The 24,738-nt window shown below is 40.4% G+C and overlaps 1 protein-coding gene across 3 annotated transcripts in view; it reads right to left on the bottom strand.

The window, feature by feature from the left end:
• Nucleotides 1–24,738, bottom strand: part of stab1 (stabilin 1) — a 327,280-nt gene that overhangs the window by 182,477 nt on the left and 120,065 nt on the right. For all 3 annotated transcript variants that reach the window (XM_030133489.1, XM_030133487.1, XM_030133488.1), the window contains 6 exons: nt 20,730–20,792; nt 20,489–20,581; nt 18,371–18,457; nt 18,179–18,290; nt 10,223–10,409; nt 8,867–8,960 (listed from right to left, as the gene is read on the bottom strand). In XM_030133489.1, coding sequence (XP_029989349.1) covers nt 8,867–8,960; nt 10,223–10,409; nt 18,179–18,290; nt 18,371–18,457; nt 20,489–20,581; nt 20,730–20,792 — 636 coding nt within the window. The remainder of the gene's footprint in view (nt 1–8,866; nt 8,961–10,222; nt 10,410–18,178; nt 18,291–18,370; nt 18,458–20,488; nt 20,582–20,729; nt 20,793–24,738) is intronic.

Consider the following 24,738-nt stretch of genomic DNA (forward strand, 5'->3'; position numbering starts at 1 on the left):
TATAGATACCCAGGACAAACTCATGTGAGTAAAAATGGGGCCCAGGCGAGTGAGCTTCAACTTTACAAAAGCACTTGATATCTGGATAAAACAAAAGGAGAGGAGGCTTTATGAACTGAAGGAAATTAAAAAGAAATCCAGTGACTGACCTCCAGACTAACTTGACCATATGCCACTGTTGTGATTTGTCTATCACTCACCAGGAGTGAACCACTGACCAGTCTGTATCATATCACCCTAACATGTTTTAAAATCATCATTCTTACAGAATATTTACATTTGTTCATTAAACAGTTCAGGAAAATATGATTGTGTTTCACTTTCTGTTTATGTATGTACAATGGTGTACAGGGTGGGGAAGCAAAATTTACAATATTTTGAGGCAGGGATTGAAAGACAGTGTATGACCAATTAGTTTATTGAAAGTCATGAGAATTTAAATCTTCAAATCATATTTTATTGCATTTCTAACGGTGTTGTTGTCTACCTCAAGTTCAATTGCCATTTTTCTCATGGATTTGGTTGGATCCTTTAGGATTTTGGATTTGAGAGCTTTAATAAAAGCTTTGGTACGTTTTTTGTTGCTTCCTCCACTTCCAGACTTTCTCGTAATAGTTTTGCTCATAGTGATTCTCTTCTTTACATTATAAACAGTCTTTATGGACACTCCAACTATTTTTGAAATCTCCTTTGGTGTGACGAGTGCATTCAGCAAATCACACACTCTTTGACGTTTGCTTTCCTGATTACTCATATGGGCAAAAGTTTCTGAAAAGGTATGGATAATAGTGTTAGGTATGATTATGACATCAATATATGTTTGGTTTCAAAACAATTGACATAGTGCCTGCTGAGAAAAAACAACTAAATGTTCATTGTAAATTTTGCTTCCCCAACCTGTATATGTGTGACATTGTGAATGATTTCATACGGAAAATGGTCAAACAAGCTCCACTACGACCTGTCAAACTACTTTTTTTCTCCACTCAAAAAAACAACAACAAAAAAAACACTCAGGAATTGAATAGAAAATTGATAAGGAATTGGACTGGTAAGCAGAATCGACAAGGGCACTGGTATTGATAAAATCCTATCAATTCCCACCCCTAATCCTAAACTCCCTCAGCCAGATCCTCATAAAAAGTAGCTTTGGATACCGGTTCTGAAGTGGAACAACCATCAGCAACGTCGTCTACATGGATGACGTCAAGCTGTATGCCAAGAATGAGCGTGGCATCGACTCCCTGGTTCACCTTATTCCGATATACAGCAAAGACATCGGGATGTCATTTGGACTGGATAAATGTGGGTGGATGGTATCTAGAAGAGGAAAAGTGATCACAACTAAAGGGGTTGAACAGAACAGTTGAACAGCTGAACTGAAGGGAACATTGCAGATATGCAGGACAGTTACAACTACCTTGGGATCCCACAGGCAAATGGCAATCATGAGGAGGCAGCACAGAGGTCAGCCACAGCCGAATACCCACAGAGTTCTTGAAAAATTAGCTGAATGGTAAAAAAATAACATCCAGGCCATCAACACCTCTGCCCTGCCAGTAATCAGATACCCCACTGGCATAATATCCTGGCCACTGGAAGAGATACAAGCCACTGTTATCAAGAAAAGGAAACCCTCCATGCATGGAGGGTTTCACCCTAAGTCAAGCATCCTGAGGCTGTACACAAAGCGAAAGGAGGGGAGCTGAGGACTAGTAAGTGTCAGAGCTACTGTCCAGGAGGAAACAACACTCCTTCAAGAATAAATCAAGAAGATGGCCCCCATTGATGAACCAAAGCTGACTGAAAAAATACAGGTCAAGATCCTGTGGGACCAGATCCAGACAACATGGTGATGGCCAATCAGCCTGACATAGTGGTGGTCAATAAACACGAGAAGATAGTGGTAGTGATCAGGATCCCAGGCCTCTGGTAGAGGACCTGAGACACAATATCGCCCAGGTGGGTAAGAACACGTCCATCACCGTGGAAACAAGAAGGGGCCCAGAGCCTCAGGCATGTCCTCCTGATCCAACATCCTATTGGACAATCTAGTTCAGGGGTCAGAAACCCTAAACACTCAAAGAACCATTTGGACCTATTTCCCAAAGAAAACAAAGCCTCAAAACCCTTTTGACATCTAAATTGAAGATACCACTGCATATACAGTGGTATGAAAATGTTTAGGCACCCCTCTGACGCTGCATTTTAATTTGCTCTGTCTTCACAGAAAATTATCACAGTGGCATGCCATTCATCTTGTCATAAAAGCTTAACACTGGGGTATTGTCCAGACAAAGATTTTTAGAGTAGCAGTATTAAGTTGTATGAAATTAAATCAGATGTGAAAAATAGGCTTTGCAAAAAATGTGGGCACCCTTGTCATTTTGTTGATTTGAATACCTGTAACTACTTAGCACTAGTTAATAGGAACACAGGTAGCCAATTGCAAGTTGTTCTTCTCTTTGACTCTGCACTGCAGAGTAGCAACATGGGAGCATCATAACAACTCTCAAATGACCTGAAAAAAAAAAGATTGTTCAACATTATGGTTTAGGGGAAGGCTACAAAAAGAGATTTCAGCTGTCAGTTTCCACTGTCAGGAACATAATGAGGAAATGGACAACCACAGGCACAGTTCCTGTTAACGCCAAAAGTGGCAGGCCAAGAAAAATATCGGAGAGGCAAAGGCGAGGGATGGTGACGGTCACAGACAACCCACAGACCACCTCCAAAGACCGACAACATCATCATGCTGTAGATGATGTCACTGTGCATCGTTCAACAATTCAGAGCACTTTGCACAAGAAGCTATATGGGAGAGTGATGCGGAAGAAGCCTTTTCTGCATACATGCCACAGAGGTGGCAAAATCACATTTGGACAAGCCAGCTTCATTTTGGAATAGACTGATAAAACAAATGTTACAGTTATTTGGTCATAACAAGGGGCGGTATGCATGGCAGCGAAAGAACACAGCATGTTGCTACCCGCAGCAAAATGTGATGGAGGTTCCATCATGCTGTGGAGCTGTGTGGCCAGTGCCAGTACTGGGAATCTTGTTAAAGTTGAGGGTCACATGGACTCCACTCAATATCAGCAGATTCTTGTGAATAATGTACAAGAATCAGTCACAAAGTTTAAGTTATACCAGGACTGGAATTTCAACAAGACAATGACCCAAAACTATGCTCAAAATCTAGTCAGGCAGCAGAACAGGTACAATGTCAAGTTTCAAGTTCTCAAGTTTCAAGTTTATTTGTCATGTGCGCTCAGATACAAGTACCATGGCAATGAAACACAGTTTGCCCTGGCTGTCTCTCCACCCAATATTAAAAAATAAATAACAACCAAATAACAATAACAATCACAGCAACACTAAAAAATACTTAACAATAAATAGCCCTAGCCCTCCTACTGTAAAATAAAAACACTAAATAAATAAATACAGTTATAAAAACTGAAAGTCTGGCTGCAGGTTCCCAGCTACCTCCTAGCTGAGCTGCTGTTCAGCAGCCGTGTAGCCTGAGGAAAAAAAACTGTTTTTGAAGCGAGTAGTCCGGGTTTTGATACTTTGTAACCATTTCCCTGACGGTAGATAATTAAAAAGTCTGTGTGCGAGATGACTTGTGTCCTGTATGATGCCTAGTGCCTTTTTCCTGCTGCGTTTTGTGTAGATGTCCCATAGCGATGGTAGTAATGGTACTCCCATGATTTTTGATGCCGATTTTACTGTTCTGATCAGGAGGGTGTGGTCGTGTGATGTAATGTTCCCAAACCATACCAGTATACTGCCAGTCAGAAGGCTCTCTATTGTGCTGCGATAGAAATTGATGAGTGGTTTTGTTGACAAACCATATTTTTTTTTAGAAATCTCAGAAAGAACAGTCTCTGGTGTGCTTTTTTGATGATGCTGCTGATGTGAGGAGACCAGGACAGTGAATCAGAAATGTGGATGCCTAAGAACTTGAAGTTACTGACAATTTCGACAGCAGTGTTGTTTATGTAAACAGGAGAATGTACTTCCTTTTTGGTTCTGAAGTCAATTATGAGTTCCTTGGTTTTTTCCACATTAAAAGACAAGTTATTTTGGTGACACCACCTGATCAGGTTTCCCACCTCATCCCTGTAAGCTGTCTCATTGTTGTCAGTTCTGAGTCCAATGACTGTTGTGTTGTCCGCAAATTTCACAGTGCTGTTTCCAGGATGTATGGCCACACAGTCATGTGTGTACAAACTGTACAGCAGAGGACTCAGACAGCAGCCCTGAGGTGCACCGGTATTCAGAGCTACAGGGGATGAGTAGCTGGTTCCAACTCTTACTGTCTGCAGCCGACCTGTCAGGAAATCTTGTATCCACATACAGGTGGAATGTTCTGAAATGAGCTGTGATGGTTCTGTACACGGAACTGGTTCCGAATAAGCAGATCCAAGAAAGCTTATTCAGAACCAGCATGGAACTGGTCTTCCAAGGTCCATTTAAGTTAAACATAGCTGGTAGCCTGGAGCTTGGAGCTTGGAGGTCCGTACTGCGGCTTGGTGTACCGGGTTACAGCCGCTTAGTGCAATGGTCTGCAAGCCCAACAGGAGCCACCGTTTGGAGCCTGGAGCACGGCTTCCTGCAGGGCATGACACGGCAATGTGGGAGTTGGGGTTCACATTAATGAAGTCAAACAAAATTACATTTGCCAGTATTACAGAAAATATAAACAGCAGAGAAGGGTAAATGTGTATTAAATTTATGGCTCGGACCTGATGGAGCGAATTACTCAGAACTAGATCTGAGGTCCGTGGAGAGGCGGCTTGGTGTCCTGGTTCAGTGCGGTTTAGAGCACCTCCCAGCCTCACAGGAGCTGGGGCATTAAGGGCGCTAAGCGAGGCTTGGAGGTCAGACCATGATTTGGTTCTGAATTCTGTAAACCAAACTAGGTCCATGATCCTTAAACGGAACTGGTTCCTTAAACAGAACTGGTTCCGAGATCCTTAAATGGAACTGGTTCCGTAAACGGAACTGGATCCGTAAATGGAACCAGCTATGAGAACCGAAAATGGAACTGGATCCTTAAAAGGAACTGGTTCTGTTAATGGAACCAGTTCCATTTTCTGTTCTTGTAACCGATTCCATTTATGGAACCAACTTCACGCTCACTTTAAATTCATGATCCCAAATGTTTAAATACTGACAGTGGGTCTAGCTGAATGTGATTCCATTGTGTAGTGAGCAGTGGAATAACTATTGGTTTTCATTTGTGGTGACTGCTGACTGAGATAAGTGATGAGATTAAGTAGATCCTGGAATTTAGCCGGTTCTGGAGCAGGCTAGCTTCACAGAATAAATTTCCATGGTAACTTATGTCATAACACATTCTGTTTTCCACTCTCCCACTTTTGTGCTTCCAGATCATGGATAAATTGAGCTAGGATAACACACATATTCCGGCTTAATCCCTTATCCTTGTTTTGTGCAATAGGTCCGTGCTCACATACATATGTGGATCCAGAGATCAACAGGACTCCAACAGCAGCATATAGTTTCATGTTCACACAGGTGTCAGAGATGGCCATTTTTTGGGGTATTTCTTTCATGAAAGAACAAGTAATGAACAGGCCTAATTCTTTTTTAAGTTAACAGTAGGCCTTATTACATGTCAAATAGTTGAACATTCATCTTTAATGCAAGTGTTTAAGGATATGCAGATAGGTTTTACGCACCCCAAAATGTCCACGTGCTGTATTCAACACTTTGGCTCTAAACTCAGCAGGAACCACAACCTGAAATACAGCTTCGCCCACTAAATCACCTTCACATCCACTTACCAATTAACAACTCATCATCAACAAAATAACCCTGAGCCAATCCCATTTGGTCATGTGGCACAACCTGGTCCCATAACGCAGCCAGAGACGTGCCTGATTTCTGCGTTTTAATCCACTGGTCCACACAGATGGACACAGACCACACAGTGAAACCAGATCAATCAATGCCTTATCAACATTAGTTATTGCAACAGGATCAGACATAATTTTACTTTGTGTGCATCACTGCGCAGACTGGACTGAGGTCAACAGAGCTCTAGCAGGACACTTCTATAGTTTGAGGTTTGGCTACAACAACAGGTGGTGGCAGGTCAGTAGACCAAACTATAGTTTGGTCTAAGTTCCATTCCCTGCGTAACCACAAAATCACCAGTCTCAGAATCAGATGAAAAAGGCAACACTGACTGAGCAATGAATGAATGTTTAGCCCCAGTGTCCCACCATACTGTGATGTCCACGCTCACTGCATCAGCCAAAGATATGTGCGCATCTGTGATGAACGGCTCAAACCCTGAGCTGTCACCGGGCTCCGTGCACACTGCCGTTTACTATGGCAGACCAACTCTATCACAATGTGCTGTAGTGCTTCCGACAGTTCGGTTCTGGTGAAAGTTAATGCCAAAAATGTAGGCTATATGTGTAAGAAAAGTCAGTCACAACCTGCCAGTTATTTCAATTGCTTTTTAATCATTGGGGTCGTACCCCCAAGGATGAAATTCATGCAGCAGAAGTAGGGATGTAAAAACCAGAGGGGGGGTTGATCCCTCCATCCCCCCTAACAAATTGCACCCTGCCCATATGTCACTGTTGGCTATGTCGGACAGTTCCATCTCATCTCAAGTTGACTTGCACCTGCAAATGCAGCAAATGCAGGAAATATTTGAGTGCCCAATGCCTCTTGAGGCAGGATGCAATGAACTGTCAGCAGCATTCTGCTTGTTCGGGGTTAGGGTTAACCCTGACCTTGAAGCCACAAAACCCTTCTGTCGCTCCTGTCATACTGAGCAACATCAGTATCCACTGACAGCCAGTGGGTGGTGTTTATGTCTTTGGCTCTTCAATAATCCAAGACACAGATATCCTCCCCCCGTATTTGGCCTTTTATTGGTATCAACTCAATTTCCTCGTGTGGCCGAGCAGAGTTCATATATTGGCAGAACGGCACTATTTATTCTTTATCATTTTTGTCTTTGGACTCATCACAGGTGAATGAGTACACCACGGCTGAACTGATGTCTTAAATTTGATGTCTTGTGATGTTTTGTGCCATTTTTATGGTTGTCTTTTACAGTCTTTGCAGAGAGGCATATCTCTGATTTTCTGTACAATTTCACTCTTGTTTTTGATGCCCAAGAATAGATGTTCTGAATTCTTAATGAATGATTCTTTAATAAATTGTCCATCTGTGAATGGCTTTCTGTGCCTGACTATTTCCTGAGCTGCCACAAAACTTGCACATGGAATTGAATTTGCAGATTTTGTTCACTTCTTGAAATGATTTTTGCTCAGATCGACTTTTGTCATCCATTCCGAAATGCCTTTTATCTTTCATCTCTATCTGGATATTTTTTAGAAAAGGCTATGTGTTTGTTCTGAAAATGTCTCACAACATTTGGGTTTTTGTTATTTGTGATGACGTTTATGACACATATTTTGAGCAACAAAATATTAAACGTGTTTTATTTTAATGTTGTAAGATCACCATAATCTTCAATTTTAGAATTACATTTTAAAAAACTAACAAACCAGAATAAAATACATTTAAATTAAATACTTTATTATTTTCCAAAGCCACAGGGGATGTAGCAGAGGGATGGAAGGGTCTCATCCAGGTCCGGAGCCACAGGTTGGTCAACCATTGGTCTACTTTAAAACTCCATGGTCATCCCTTTAGACTCTTCCACTCGTCCACTGGTTTGTTCTCAGGACCTACAGGACGTCCCACCAGTCTTTTCTACTTCCTGTTTGACAGTGTCCTCCTCTTCCATCCTTCCCTCCCTCTACTGTTCTTCATGGATTCCTCTGTTTTCCTTCCATCTTCTCCCATGTCCATGTCTGTCTTCCACCCTTCTAACCGGTTTTCCATCTGTCCATATCCATCCCTCTGTCTGTCTAATCCATATTCCTCCTTCTGTCTGTCCTCATTGTCCAACTCATCCTATTCCTTCCGTCTGGTCTCCACCTCTTCCCTCGACCTTCTGCTGTATTCCCTTGGACTCCTGTCTACTTCCTCCACTCCTCTGTCCTTCTTCTTCCTCTGAATTCTTTCCTGTCCTTCACTCCACCCAATGTCCTCCTCTTCCCTCCTCCTTCCAGGTGACTCACCTGTTTCCATCCTACCTGTCTCTCTGTTTCCTTTTGCTGTTGTTTCCCAGTCGTCTATCAGCTGTTCCACCCACTTCATGTCTCAGTTTATCCTTAAACTCCTCACAACACTCCTCCATCTTCATCCTCCACCTCCTGGTCATCTGTTCTGCCTTTGTTCTCTTTCTTATGACCAAAACCATTACACACATCTCTGTCCTGTTCTTTCAGGTTCCAGTGTCTACATGGGATGGACTCCATGTCTGTGCTCGTACCTCTGCTCTTATAAGTCACCCTATGTTTCTCTGTCTTTTGGAAAAATGTTTTCACCACAGCCATTGCCTTTTTTTTTTTTGTAAACCCAGTCACTTTGTTTCCTTCCAGGTTCCTTTCCAGCTCACCAAACCTGCCCATCACTCACTAATCTGTGGGAAAAGTCTGCATCAATTGATCCAACTGCCTCCAGAGGGTCTCTTTTTCTTCTAATTCACATCCATAACCACTGACAACATTAGTGACCACTCAACAGACCCAACAGTAGTCAGCAGTAACAGTAGTCCTACCACAGCCCTGCTGGTCATTGTTAACCCGGGTACCAACCCATCCAGCATTGAAGTCATGTTTGTGATTTATATAGTTAATTTGATAAATGTTTTATATCAGATGCCCTTCTGGAAATGATTAAAACCTGTTTACAATAAACATGTATTAATGCTAAGTGTTAAAATAGACACAAATATTCTTACATTGATGTCACAGCCTCCGTGGTGGTTCTTCAGACAGGGGTTGACCAGAGTACACGATTCACCATTACGCTCATATCCGTCTCTACACAAACATCTGTTGAAATGCAAATGTGTTTTGTGTTCAACACTGTCAGCAACTACATATTGTACAGTGGAAGAATCAGTAAATCAAAAAATTAGTAAGAGCAACACAGATTATATATATATATATATATATATATATATATATACATATATATATATATATATATTAATTATCGCTGCTTTATCTGGGGCCAGGTCGCGGGGGCAACAGTCTAAGCAGGGATGCCCAGACTTCCCTCTCCCCAGACACCTCCTCCAGCTCTTCCGGGGGTCAGCCGAGAGACATAGTCTGTCCAGCATGTCCTAGGTCTTCCCCGAGGTCTCCTCCCGGCGGGACATGCCCGGAACACCTCCCCAGGGAGGTGTCCAGGAGGCATCCGAAACAGATGCCCGAGCCACCTCAGCTGGCCCCTCTCGATGTGGAGGAGCAGCAGCTCTACTCCGAGCTCCTCCCTGGTGACTGAGCTCCTCAACCTATCCCTAAGGGTGCGCCCAGCCACCCTACAGAAGGAGCTCATTTCGGCCGCTTGTATCCGGGATCTTGTCCTTTCAGTTATGACCCAAAGCAGATGACCATAGGTGAGGGTAGGAACGTAGACTGACTGGTAAATCAAGAGCATCTCCACTCGGCTCAGCTCCTTCTTCACCACAACAGACCGATACAGCGACCACATCACTGCAGTTGCTGCACAGATCCGTCTGTCAATCTCACGCTCCATCCTTCCCTCACTCATGAACAAGACCCCAAGAAACTTGAACTCCTCCACTTGGAGCAAGGGCTCCTCACCGACCTGGAGAGGGCAATTGGATTTGGAGGTGCTGATCCTCATCCCGCTCCCTTCACACTATATATATATATATATATATATATACATATGTGTGTGTGTGTGTGTGTGTGTGTGTATGTGTGTGTGTGTATGTATGTGTGTGTGTGTGTACACATATATATATATATATATATATATATATATATATATCCCTTAATGTTGTGAAGATTGTTGGTTAATGGCTGATGGGGTTTTGTGCAGCTTGGTCCTGAAATGCTGAATACTGGCTTTGGTATTGAAAAAGTAACTTAAAAAAAAGCCAATAATAATAATAATAATAATAATAATAATAATAATAATAATAATAATGAGCTTGTTTACTTATGCGTCAAGTTTCAGGTCAATTAGACAAACATTATTGAAGATCTGACCTTTCATAAGGGTTAAGAAATCTCCTGAGTCCCTTGAAGTACAACAATACCCTGCAGCAGCAGTAGTTTCTTACGTGGTGTACTGTCCTGTCTGAGTGCAGTATCCATTGATGTGGCAGCGTCTCATCAGTCCATCGGCATTGCAGGGTGTTGCCATCATGTCGCAGTTTTCTCCAGAGTATCCCTCCTTACATGACCCTCGTTGACATACACCATTGCTGCCTGGACGGTTGTCACATACGCCATGGACACAGCGACACTCTGAACACAACACAAACATGAGATTAGTTCAACTTGGATTAGCTCAATCCAGGATAGGCGTGAAAAGTCTTCAAATTCTGGTCTGATCCATGGTGTCATTTTCAACATCCACACAAACCCCTGGACATCGGAGACTGATAGATTAGATTAGATTAGATTAGATTAGATTAGTGTAAAAACTATGAAGGTTGATATTGAAATTGTGATGGAATAATTAAAACTTCTACATTGGCATACGGTCAGATATAAAACTGGTCAGGGATTCTGTTTATGCTTTTATTTTATCTTCAGGCAGTATTATTACAGGTTGAATGGTTCAGATGATGACATGGATGAGATGATTTGAATCTTAAACAGAGGGAAACAATAACTCTATTACCAAAACAATTCCAAATATATTTTAGGATACTCAAGTAACAATAACACAAAATAAAACTCACTCAGGTATGCATCTATATCCAGTCAATACATTTAAATCTTAGTCTCTTCTTCAGGCCACATGCTCCCAGTCAAACAAAGGAAAAGAGGATGTGCTGGGCCTGATCCTTCCTCTTAAATGGTTGGGTGTGGCCTGATAGGTGAGGTGAGGTCCTGCCCCTCCCCAAGCAGGAAGTGGAGTTTTTAACAATTACAGACTTTATTGATCCCACATCGGGGAATTTCACAGGTCAGGGCAGCAACAGACTAAAGTGCAAGAAAAAATGTGCAGCATAAAGATAGACAAAAGACAAAATAAAACATATATAATAGTAATAATAATAATGATAGTAACCCTACTAACCTTAACCCTACATAAAGGTGGAAGTGCAGTGTGTCAGACAGTATAGGTGACACATAGAGCACAGGGTTCTACTGTTGTTGGAGTTAGTGGCTTCTGGGCTGCAGATGTGTAAAGGTGGGGGGCAGGGTGGCAGAGGGGTGGGTGTGAGAACAGAATCTGTTGACACACAAGCCCCTTTTACACAACATTTCTGTTACTTTATTCCAGAACAATGTCTGTGTAACTGAAATGGTGGAATTATTTGGTCCCACCTTTATCACAGGCTTTGCAAGACCTCTGAAGGTTGTAACAGACAGGGTGCAATTTGTCAAAAAAAACAGAGGTTTTTTTTTTTTTTTTACTAATTTTTTTTTTTTATCATGAAAAAACAAGCAATCAACCAGCCTAATTCTTTTTTAAGTTAACGGTAGGCCTTGGTACATGTCGGTTAGTTGAACATTCATCTTTAATGCAAGTGTGTAAGGACATGCAGATAGGTTTTACGCACCCCAAAATGTCCATGTGCCGTTTTCAACACTTTAGCTCTAAACTCAGCAGGAACCACAACCTGAAATACAGCTTCGCCCACTAAATCACCTTCACATCCACTTACCAATTAACAACTCATCATGAACAAAATAACCCTGAGCACTATATCCAATTTGGTCATGTGGCACAACCTGGTCCCATAATGCAGACAGAGACATGCCCGATTTCTGTACTTTAATCCACTGGTCTCTAGACACAGATGGACACAGACCACACAGTGAAACCGGATCAATCAATGCCTTATCAACATTAGTTATTGCAACAGGATCAGACATAATTTTATTCTGTGTGTGTCATTGCGCAGACTGGATTGAGGTCAACAGAGCTCTGGCAGGACACTTGTGTAGTTTGAGGTTTGGCTACAACAACAGGTGGTGGTGGGTCAGCCAAACAGCATTTCCTCTAAAGGTAAAACAAGGCGAACACCAACTGGAAATACAGCTTTAATCAGGTCACAGTCAGACCATGTTGGGTGGCGGCAAAGGAACAAAGCCAAATTCCATTCCGTGCGTAACCACAAAATCACCAGTCTCAGAATCAGATGAAAAAAGCAACATTGACTGAGCAATGAATGAATGTTTAGCCCCAGTGTCTCACCATACCGTGATGTCTACGCTCCCCGCGTCCGCCAAAAACATCTGCGCATCCGTGATGAACAGCTCAAACCCCGAGCGGTCACTGGTCTCTGTGCGCACTGCCATTTACTAGGCCAACTCTATCACAACACATTGTAGTGCTGCCGACAGTTCAGTTCAGGTGAAAGTAAGTGCCAGCAATGTAGGCTATACGTGTAAGAAAAGTCAGTCACAACCTGCCAGTCATTTCATTTGCTTTTTAATCATTGACGGGGTGGCCCCCTCAAGGATGAAATTCATGTAGCGGATGTAGGGATGTAAAAGCCAGAGGGGGTTTGATCTCCCCCATCCCCCTAACAAATTGCACCCTGGTAAAAGAGCTGTGATAAAGGTGGAATCATGATACCGGAACACTATGTAAAAGGAACACCTCTCATTCCACAACCAAGGTGTGATGTTTTGATGACGTATTGCATCTGCGACTCCCACATTGGGGGATTTAAAAATAAGTGTGGGCCGTGTACAGTACATAAACATATCAACGTGACCAGAAAGATGTTAAACTGGGGAGACTTCGAGATCTGTGAGCTGTTGTCACTTTGGGCGGAGGACTCTATCCATGCAGAACAGTAAAACACCGTTGGAGAGGTTAGCTAAGAAGCTATGCTCAAGGGTATTTTCCGACACGCAAGTTATACGTCACACTACATGCTGCGCTGTGTCACCACCCCTTTGATTCCGGAACGCAGGTCTGCTCTGTAAAAGTCCAGCCTGTCTCACCTCTTTTACTCCTTTGTCTTAGCTGTGTAAATGGTGGCAAAAAGGTGGGATCAGCATCTCACCTTTTTTCTCTGTGTAAAAGTGGCTACAGATTCAGGTGTTGTCACACTCCATACTGTCCATACATTGGACCCCAAAGTCTGCTTAATTTTATCAATGTGAATGCAAACATTCCGTGTGCGAGTACCGTACCCAAGTCCAGCTGAGGAGGTAGTCCTGAGTATGGATTGCGTGGACTCCAGTACAGTATGTTGCAGTATGAAAGCCATCTGTGTCCAAGAACAGATGTAATCACCACTCTGACAGAGGAAATTACCTAATCACCACTAAACCATAGATGCCGCTCCTGTTGTCTCCTGAAAAAGCCTCATATGTCGACCACATGTGTCACTGTCGTTGAACAGACTTGGATCTGTGGGTTTCAGCCGTTACAATGACACAGGTTTAAGTTTAAGGTCAAACAACAAGGCGGCGGTTGACCATGTATCAGAAACAGCTGATCAGCCCATGTTTAGTCACATCTCCCAAACCTCCACCCATATATGGAATTATCCAACTCCATGTGGTAGAACTACTGATCTGTATTCAGGGAGTATCTGTGCAGATACTCATACCAGAATCCCATGCATTCGCCCAGTTCTTATCCACGCATCATTATTTTACTTAAACGTTATTGCGTGTTTCTGTTTACATGGATATAAATATATAAGTGTTATGGTTTAGTTCTGCTGCTTCATTTACACTCTTTAGGTCCTTGGGTCCTCACTTTGACTCCTCTCTCCACTGTTGAAGGTGGAGGTTTAGAGGACCAGAGGAGGGCGGAGGTAAGGCAACAGGCATTTAACAACAGGAGGCATCATCATTTTAGCACCTTTTCAAATAGAAGTCAGTTAAATATAATTGTAATTTCCCTGTTTGGGATAAATAAAGGCCATCCATCCATCCATCTTTCAATCATGTGGAACAGCAGTCTGTTATTATGTTAGAATGTCCAGACTCTAAACACTCTAATGTGAGCTGACTGAACTGATATGAAGGAAAAGTGAGTTAAATTTCTGGAACAGGTACCAGGCAGAGGTGCAGACTACTTAACTCAGTCCAGTCCACCTTAACTCCATCCAGTCCACCTTAACTTCATCCAGTCCACCTTAACTTAGTCCACTCCGCCTTAACTCAGTCCAGTCCACCTTAACTTAGTCCAGTACACCTGCCCCTGTTTGCTAAAGCAGGTGTGTTTACCAAGTTAATCATTTCCAAATTGGGCAATTTGTTTATGGCTCTGTTAAAAAGCTACTGCCTCAACATTTCAATAATTTTTCCTTTAACACTGATATCCAAAAGTATCCAACTCGTAGTAGCTGTCTCATTAGAGCACCCTTTGCTTGTACCAGTCAGATTCAGTCCAGTGTTCTATACAGAGGACCCAAAATATGGAATAATCTGTCAGCTCGTGTTTTATGGAGCTTCCTCAAATTCAGTTTAAAAAAATCTGTGAAAACTCTGCTCCTGAGTGATTGTAATTTTCCACATGGGATGCATTTCTAAGCTTGGTATATCGTGGAATTTTATTTATAGAAATGTACTTTTGTGCAGCTTGCACATATTTTTAATTGCAATTTTAAATAATTAAATTTTATATGTGTCTATATCTATCTATCTATCTATCTATCTATCTATCTATCTATCTATCTATCTATCTATCTATCTATCTATCTATCTATCTATAAATTATACATATATATATATATATATATATATATATATATATATATATATATATATATATATGTATATAACACAACCCAGTCCACCTTAACTATGTCCATGTACAGTGGCATGCACAGACATTTAGAGGGGCAGGTCCTCAGCCAACAAAAAAAGGCACCCCTCTCCCGAGTCCGACAATCCTGATCTGCAGCGTTTTCATAAATGTTGGTCCGCAGTAACTTGCCATCACTGTTTATTCAGTATTACACATATGTTAGCATTCTACAAAACAATGTACTGCTACTGCAATGGCCTTACACTTTTCACAGCAAATAACTAGAAAAAAACAAACAAAAAAACATTCTACTTGTAAAGTACAATGAGCATTAGGCCTTAAGAGTCCAGGAGCAAAAAAAAATGACTAGAGGAGGATTATGAACCACCCAACCGTGTAAAAATCTACAAAGCCAAAACTGAGTCACATAACCATGACAATCACTAATTTACTGAACAGCCTCTATCAACCTGAACAAACCAATATCATAGAACCAATCTAGGACTGCACACTTGACACAACTGTGCATAAGGACTGACATTTGGCTTGATCCAGGACAGAAGAGAGCTGGTTCTCTGGGCTGCCTGCTGCAAGTCTCTTTCCCTCTGTTTCTTTACTCTCTCCTTTCTTGGAATTTTGCTGCAATTGATGAATAAGAAACATCAAATTGTCGACCAGGCATGTCAAACTCATTTTAGTTCAGCTTAATATGATCTAAAGTGGGCCGAACCAGTAAAATAATATAAATAATAGGATAAGAACTTTTGAGTGAAATTCTGTAATGAAAATTTTTACATCTACGAATTATACTTGAACATAACATGAACAAATATGAACAACGTGAAAATTTGTTAGTAAAATAAGTGCAATGTTAACAATATTACACCTCAGTTTATCATTTATACAAGTGAATCCAAACTTAGAGATCGCAGTGGATCTACAAATACACAAAACATTAATTAACAAAGAGAATATTATTAAAATGCCACATACTTCTCTTAAGACATTTCAGATATTCACATTTTTTGTAAAAAAAATTGTCTGTAAATGTAAACATTTTTGTGTAATTTTACTTTTTTTTACACTAAAACAAAGAGACAAATTTACAGTTTTCATTATTTATAGGTTATTATGATAGTATTTTACTGGTCTGATCCACTTTAGACTGAAATGACCTAAAATGATTTGAACATCCTTGACTGTTAATATCTTCAGTGTAATTTTTGCATTTCACAAATTCATCCCAGGGGCTGGATTGGACTTTTTGGTGGGCCAGGCCCCCAAGCCACATGTTGGACACCTGTGCTGTAGACATAGATTTTTTTTCATGCTTGTGTAACTTATTATAATGACAAACAACTTTGACAATAATTTAATAATCTGAAACTTCACATCCCAATAATTTCCAAAAAAGGGGATTTGATTTAACTTTAAGATTGTGTGTAATACTCCAATCAATGCCAATGTAACATGAAGCCTATCGTCTGGGTGCTCACCTCTGATCTGCTCCTCTGGTCGACTCCCCAGAAACTACAAACTACACTGCCTCTGTTCAGCCTGACACCACAACAACACACACTTTTAGACACAGTTTGGATTAATAGGCTATTATAGATTTGGGACTCTGGAAATATACTGGGTACTCACAACTTTTCACGCAAATAAGTAGCAGAGGATTTTCGTCGATTTGCTGGTTTGCCCCTCCATCTCTCCTCACATTATCAAATGCACTGAATTAGCATCACCGGGCCGTGGGCCGTGACCTCTGTGACCTCTCGGCTTGCAACAGCTAATCCCCCGACACATGCTAGTACTGGGCTACTGGCTACACTAACCAGCCAAACTTGTGGGGAACGGGACAAAGATTTGCTTAAACAGTTGTAAGTCAAAGGCACCACTATTCTTACCAGTTTGTCTCTTACAAAAAGTCGAGGCCATGCGATGTGAGATCAGCAATGCGGAGCTACTGAGTAGCATGAGTGGAGTACAAGCGGAGCAGGAGAAAGAGGCAGTGACAGGAGGAGGACTGGGGGAAGGACAGGAGACACTGAGAATTATTTGGTTTCAACTGAATATTAAAATATGATTATAATGTCATGTCGATGCGGACTCTACTGTCTTCTTTAAATAAGGAAAAAAATAAATAATAAAAAAAACAAAACAAAAAAAAAAGATCGCCAGAAGGGCACCAAGGCCAGAGGGGCAGGTCTTGAGGGACACCTCAGGTCCACCTGTGCACGTTCCTGTCCATGTACCATCTCAGTCAGCACTTCCTCTGTTCTCTCCTCAAGCAAATATTACCATGAGTTACCATGGTAACGACAATGCTCTGTCTCCTCATAAATGTCACATACACCCTATGGTTCTACTTTGGTCTCACTGAAACTGAAACTGTCTAAGGTTTCCCAATAGGTCTGAGATTAATCACATCAATCCAAAATCATCAAAAAAATACCCTAATACTGAAATCTAGAAATATAATTATGCTTTAAAATCTTTATTTTCTGTACCAGCGGCATTGTACCCGTGGTCACTTGAACAATAGTGCCCTCCTGTGGTGCAACAGGGGCATTGCATCCGAACGCCCGTGTTTGCTACATCGGGACATCGAGACGGACGGACACGGGGAGGGGCCAAAACCTGCATTATATGGTAGAATGTTTGCTATTAAAGTGTAGTCAGACGTAATCATCGAGCTCAGACAGCGCTACTAGTGATGGGAAGTCTGATTCTTTTTACAAACTCGATTCTTTCATTCATTTGTTGTTAATCGATTCCAAATCGATTCATTTGATTCACCAATTTTAAAAAAATTAAAAATCTTGTGGGCGTTGGTTGCAAACTGGCAGTGCCAAATTGCAAAGCATATGCTTAATCCACTACGCCACTTAACAAGCAGAAGAGGCAATAGATCTAACTCTTAGTATCTCTCTCCTGTTCATCCATGGATCAATCAATCAATCTATCTATCTATCTATCTATCTATCTATCTGTCTATCTGTCTGTCTGTCTGTCTGTCTGTCTATCTATCTATCTATCTATCTATCTATCTATCTATCTATCTATCTATCTATCTATCTATCTATCTATCTATCTATCTATCTATCTATCTATCTATCTATCTATCTATCTATCTATCTATCTATCTATCTATCTATCTACCTGTCTGTCTGTCTGTCTGTCTGTCTGTCTATCTGATGAACATGGTGCATCTTCAATTCCAGATCATTGCTCCTAATGTGCTGCATGCCAGTGCTAATGCCAATCCCCAATGCTCCATATGTACTTTGACTTTACAGTTACAGTCACACTACATAATAATGTAGAGTTCTTGTGATGTTACCTTCATCACAGTTGTTGCCGTGCTTCGTTGGATCTGAGCAGATGTGACAGGCGATGCCTTCAAAACCTGGATTACAGCTGCATGAGCCATTACCATGGATACCATCCAAACACTGCCAACGGTTTAAAAGAAACTCAAGCAAATAAAACACCATTTGACAGATGAGACTGAGGTTTGTGGTTAGCTGCTCACCGATCCTTTGTCGTAGCAGGGATGTTGAAATCCTCCGATGCACGGTTTACAGTCTGGACCGTAGAAACCTTTACAACACTCCGACACCTGGAAACGGAAATAACAATAATAAATACATGTAAATAATCCATCACACTGCATGGAGGACAAAGTCTACACATTTATGTCCATGGCTGCCGATGTTCTGAACGTCTGAACATCCCATCAGTTCTGAATCAAATCAGTTCAAGAAAAAAAACAAAACCAAAACAGACATGCAACAAAGTGCAACACATTAATGTAGAACTACATAAAAATATGATACATATTTTTTTTTATACACATATATATATATATATATATATATATATATATATATATATATATATATATATATATATATATATATATATATATATACACATATTAGCCTCTGGTGTGATATGATGGAACATATTCACATGGCAGAAGGATGGAATACTCAGATAATAATAATAATAATAATAATAATAATAATAATAATAATAATAATAATAATAATAATAATAATAAGATACTATACTGTTGTTTTCAGTTGTATAAACCAGAGAAACTGACAAATGCTTATAATTTGACCACTTCCTTATTGATTATCATATGAATAATAGGAGACCAAGGTTCAACAAACTGGGTCAGAACTGGATCAGATTTCCATCAGAAATCATGGGTTTCCATCAGAAACCCATGATTTCACTTTGTCACCTTTGTAATTTGTGATTTGCAGCAATTTACTGAATTATCTGAACACATGTTGAATGAAGACCAGTCAAATGTGTGTTTACAGGATGGAGAAGCGAGTAATTCGTAGTTTGGGTCAGTCTGATTTAAGACCAAAGGGTTGGAAACACTGCTTCAGTCAAGAACTTTGGTGGATTTTCAATTTGAAGTTGTAAATGTAGTTTCTGGAAAAAGACGAAACCTAAGCAAATGTAGTTGAGGTCCATTTCACCACTTCTATATAGAAAACAAAGGTTTACTTTGATTTGCTTTTTGTATTTCATATCATCTGTCCTGTTAAACACTTTAATACAAATATGTTCATTTTATTTGCATGTTTTGAAGGTACATATTTTAGTCCTATTGGTTCTTTGATCACTGTGATATAAAAAATGTATAGGACCCAACTGTAGTAAATATTATTATCATATGATTTGTGGATTGAAACAAAAATGCTGCAAAGCCATGAAGGATTTTCTTTTGAGAAGAAATACAGATATATAATCATGCCATGACCAGGACTGAGTGTTTAGTCATGTTTTTTGTTTTTCAATCAAAACTTTTTGTTCCAAAATGCCTAAGTAGTTTTCAGCTTCAATGGTGCATCATGACCTTTGACTTCGCCCCAGAACAGAGCAAACTGATAAACTATAAATAAACTGTAAAGGCCACAAGTTTATGCAACATCACATCATCAGTTTCTGTCCAGAGTTGTTTTGGTTTTTTTTGTGTGTGTTTTTTTATTTACATTTTTAATTAACCCTCAAAGACCCAAAAGCATCTACTGTCTAAAATATTGAATAACTTCTGAAAAAATAATCCTGTCATTACATGGAAGTAATTCAGGTCAAATGCAGTTTGTCAGCAACATTACATCATCAAAAAATGCAAAGGATATTATAATCAATGCTGATAAATCACTTGGTAATGGCTAAATTCATTTGGAAGTCACCACAAAAAACATTTCTAGGCCTTTATATGTTTTTTTGGTTTTGTTTTGACCTTTACAAAACTGTCCCACTGGTTATGATTGGATTTGGACTGAGATGGCATGGACTGGCAAAAAAAAAACCCTGGATGTTTTGTAAAGAAAGTTTGAGACTGGTCCATAAACTGGTGAACATCCTCTCATAATGACATCCTTTTGGTTTCTATGCAGACATAGATTATAACCATCGTCACACAGAGAAATGCTCCTAAAGCCTACATTTATGATGCCATCTTACATTTAGACTTGTACATATGGTCTTTGAAATTCTTACGTGCCTTGTTGCTGTTAAAAATATTGATTAAACAAAAGTCCAATGAATAAGATTAGCTGAAGTCTTTACATTTGACCAGTGACTAAAGCTCAGTGTCTTCATCCCTGGGTTCTTTTGGTACCTGTTTGGTGGTGTTGCAGTATTTAGCGCAGCCTTTACTACCAACATGTTCCCTCTCAGATACAACGTAGTCACAGCCAATCAGATGACTCTCCTGGACACATGAATGTTCATTATTGGACACATGAATGTTCATTATTGGACACATGAATGTTCATTATTGGACACATGAATGTTCATTATTGGACTGATGTTACAGATATGACTTGAGTAGCGGAGGTTGATTGGTGGCTGTATCGTACCATTTCAGAGCTTCCATCTGGACAGCTGGTCTCATAGAGGTAACTGCAGTGAACACACGGCCCCTGACAACAACAGAATAGAGTTTCAAATACACCCAGACTCATGGACCAAACATCTGTTGGAACAATTGTGTTCAAATCTGATGACATGAGTGGACGTCAGCAGATTGATCCATGTTCGCCTACTGAGGGTGCATCTCTGGATGGGCAAAAAAAAAAATCTCAGTAATTTAAAAAAATTTCTCGATAATGATAATCTGACGATATCCTTTAAAATGTGAATTTTTTTTTTTTTTGGTTACAAAAAATGCTGTAAAACTCTACTTGCTTACCAGGACATCTATTGATAGACACAGCGTTTCAGAACAACAGCTCTTGTTTTTAAAGTGCCTCATACATCTTCTGCAAGACATGTGGGGGAGGGGGGGGTTATGTACGTGGGGTAGGGGCAGTAGTTATATACATGGGGGTGCGGTCCATAATTAACGTAACTAATGCTGGGATGAAATGACAGTGAAACCTATCATGCTTTCAGTGTCTGACTCCCTGCTTCTATGCCTCTATTATACAGCGGATCTTACACGAAATTTTCACAACTTCTAATCTGTATCCACTGGACCCCCTCCAAACGTGAATTTGTCATGTTTACCCCACCACCATCACCACCACCATAGCACCCAGCTTGCATATAACGTTATTTTGAAATAAACCAAACCATTACCAGGCTAGTGATGTGGACCCACATCTCACTAAGAAATCATCTGCTGAGATAGAGACTCCTGCATATTTCCTCCATGTACGACACGGTGGTACAGTGGTTAGCACTCGTGCCTCACAGCAACAAGGTCCTAGGTTCGATTCCAACACCAGTCGACGGGGGGTGGGACCTTTCTGTGTGGAGTTTGCATGTTCTCCCCGTGTCTGCGTGGGTTCTCTCCGGGTACTCCGGCTTCCTCCCACCATCCAAAGACATGCACTAATAGGTTAACTGGTTAATCTAAATTGCCCATAGGTGTGAATGTGAGAGTGATTGTTTGTCTCTATATGTTCAGCCCTGCGATGAACTGGCGACTTGTCCAGGGTGTACCCCGCTTTCGCCCCTATGTGGGATAGGCTCCAAGCGACCCCCGTGACCCTAGTGAGGATAAAGCGGGTTCAGAAAATGAATGAATGAATGAGACGATGTTGTGTTTTGGGTGCCGCCAAGTCACCACAAGACGGAATCCTGTCCGCTGATTGGCTTCTGAGGCACACATTTGGCCAATGAGGACTTTCACGCACCTCTCCTTTACTGTCTGTGCGCCTGTCCGTTTGTTTTCTTTTTGAGACAGTATCAATACTCGATAATGTAAAATTGAAAATCAATTGCAATCAACCTTTACAATATTATCGTAGGCGATATATATCGCCCACCTCTAATACACTGAAAAAAAAAAAAAAAAATCTGTTGGATTTACATAAAAAAAAAGTATGGACATTGGTTGCACACAGTAAAATCATGTTATGCCAACATGAATATTGCACATAAAAAAATCATGTTACACCATAATGAATATTTCCTTTTCACTACACCCAAGAATTTTACATTAGACAAACATGATTTTATCATGCAATTTTCCACAATTTGTTCACATTTAACAAACAACAGAATCATGTTTTAGCAGCAGAATTATTTCATTGAAATATAATTTTAATAGGTTGAAATTGCATAATAAAAATGCAATTGAAGACGATTTTTATGTCCAAAAAAGCATATTCTGCCAATATTTTCTGCAAGAACCACATGCATTATTACAATTCATCAAACACAGGACACTGAACACAAATTTAAGGTTCAACCCTTTTATTAACTCAAATAGAAAAAGATATCTTTACAACGGTGCAAAAAGTTGAATCTCTTTAACTTGAACAGTCATTTACAATTACCTGAGCATTGACGAAATCGAACATTTCTTAAGGTCTCTTCTATCAGCCATTTTTTTCTAACACTCCCTGAGTGTATTAAAGTGCTCTCTATGAAGCCCAGTTTACGGTGCTCTCCAACAAGACGAAACAAAGGAAACGAGGGGCTTGATATTTTTGGGGAAACAGAACAAAACAGAAACAGCAGCAAAACAAGCAGTAGGATGCCACGTAAGCCCACTCTTAAGAAAAACTGGAAGTCATTTTTAAGGTACCATCTCTACTCAAAGAGTGGGATCTTCAAGGCCTGAACCCTTTTTGACAGTACTTTGCCTTCCAACTCCATTACAACTTTCTGGATTACCTCAAAGGTGTATCTGAGATGAGGAGGGTCGTCCAGGTTTAAGTTGTGAATAAGGCCAAACAGCATGGCAACTGCCACTCCGACACTTGGTAGGTCGACCACCACGGCCTGGCCTTCAAGGACCACGAGGATGTCCTCTTCCTCACCACTGCCACTTTCCATTATGAGGAAAATTCCCACCATGGTGTCCTCGATTGCCTCCTGGATTGCAGCATGGTCTTCATTCTACAGAACACAGACAATAATTTCAATAAAGTTTTACAGAAGCAAAATATGACCAATCACCACCTGAAGGGGAAGCAGAAAGGTTTCATAGCTTTCTTTACACACTTAACAATCATTTATATAGTGCTCTTCACAGCACAAGAGCACAGAGTGCTTCACAACACTTTCAAAGTATAAATTAACATGTCATAACAATAAAATTGCAATAAAAAGGTAAATGTAGAACCTGTGAGAATAAATAAATAGTTTGACAGGAATCCCCCAGACCCTAAACAAAACTAGAGAAGAAATATGATAGTTAGTCAGGAGTTTCACAGCACTTAAAGAAAACCTGAGAAAAAATAGGCGACTAATTTCTCCAGGACCTTGGATTCAAATGAGGTCTTGGAGATGGGCCTGTAGTGTAGCATTGATGTGTGGTACAGGCTCAGTTTCTTAAGGATCGGCTGGGCAGCTGCCTGCTTAAAATAAGACAGAAACATCCCTGAATACAGAGAAGAGTTGATGATAGCTAGGAGACTGGAGCCCACTGTGGAGAAAACCTTAGGAAGAACATCAAAAAGACTTCAGGACGTTTTCATGGAGCTAACCACATCTCTCAAGTCCATAATAGTGATAAAAGAGAAACTGCTCAGCTGTGGAGGAGGAACCAGACAGTTAACATGAGGGGTGGAGGAAGGAATGATGTTAGATCTCACACTCATTACCATGTTCACAAAAAAACACTAGAAAGACATCACAGCCCTCTTTAGAAAATACAGCAACAGGAGGAGAAGGACGGGAGACAATAGTGTTGATAGTCTTGAAGTGCATCCTGTGGTTGTTCTTACTGCGACAGCTGGGATTCAAACTGTCAACTCTAAAACGTTTGTCCTCGTAAAGTAATTACATTCTGCTCTCAATAATACATTAGTTGGACTCACCTCATATTCCCTGAAAAGGTGTGCTGGGTCCTCCTGGAGATATATGCACAGTCCCTTTCGGATGAGTTTCCTCAGAACCTCAGTGTCCTCAGTTTGGAAAGAGATAGTTACTTTATTAACTGGTTTGGGACTTATGCAAATTTTCCAAATTATTTGACTCAACAAGGCCAAGAATCAAACCTATTCAAGATTTGGTATATTTCATTTAAAAATACCATTTTTGCTTGGGTATTGCTGAAAATTGAAGAACTTATTGGGATAGTTCTGATTTTGGACATTAAAGTTCAGTGTAATCCTCACTGTGAGTGGTTATAAGGTCAAATTTCTCGCAGCAGAAAACTGATTATTCTTTTGAATGTAGAAAAAAAATTTTTATCTCAGTGATCCCTGCAACTAGAGTGAACTACTTTCTGCGACACAAATAAAAAATAAATAAAATTCTGCTTTGATTTTCATAGTCAGTGGCTCACCCATCTGAATAGTCAGTAGCAAGATTGATTTTCGGGCATTATTACTTTTTTTTGTAATGTCAGATTGGAAAAAAAATAAGTTACATTGGGTCCCTTAACATACACGATTTGTATGTGGAACTTTA

The sequence above is a fragment of the Sphaeramia orbicularis genome, chromosome 5 (genome assembly GCF_902148855.1).
Source record: "Sphaeramia orbicularis chromosome 5, fSphaOr1.1, whole genome shotgun sequence".
NCBI lineage: Eukaryota > Metazoa > Chordata > Actinopteri > Kurtiformes > Apogonidae > Sphaeramia > Sphaeramia orbicularis.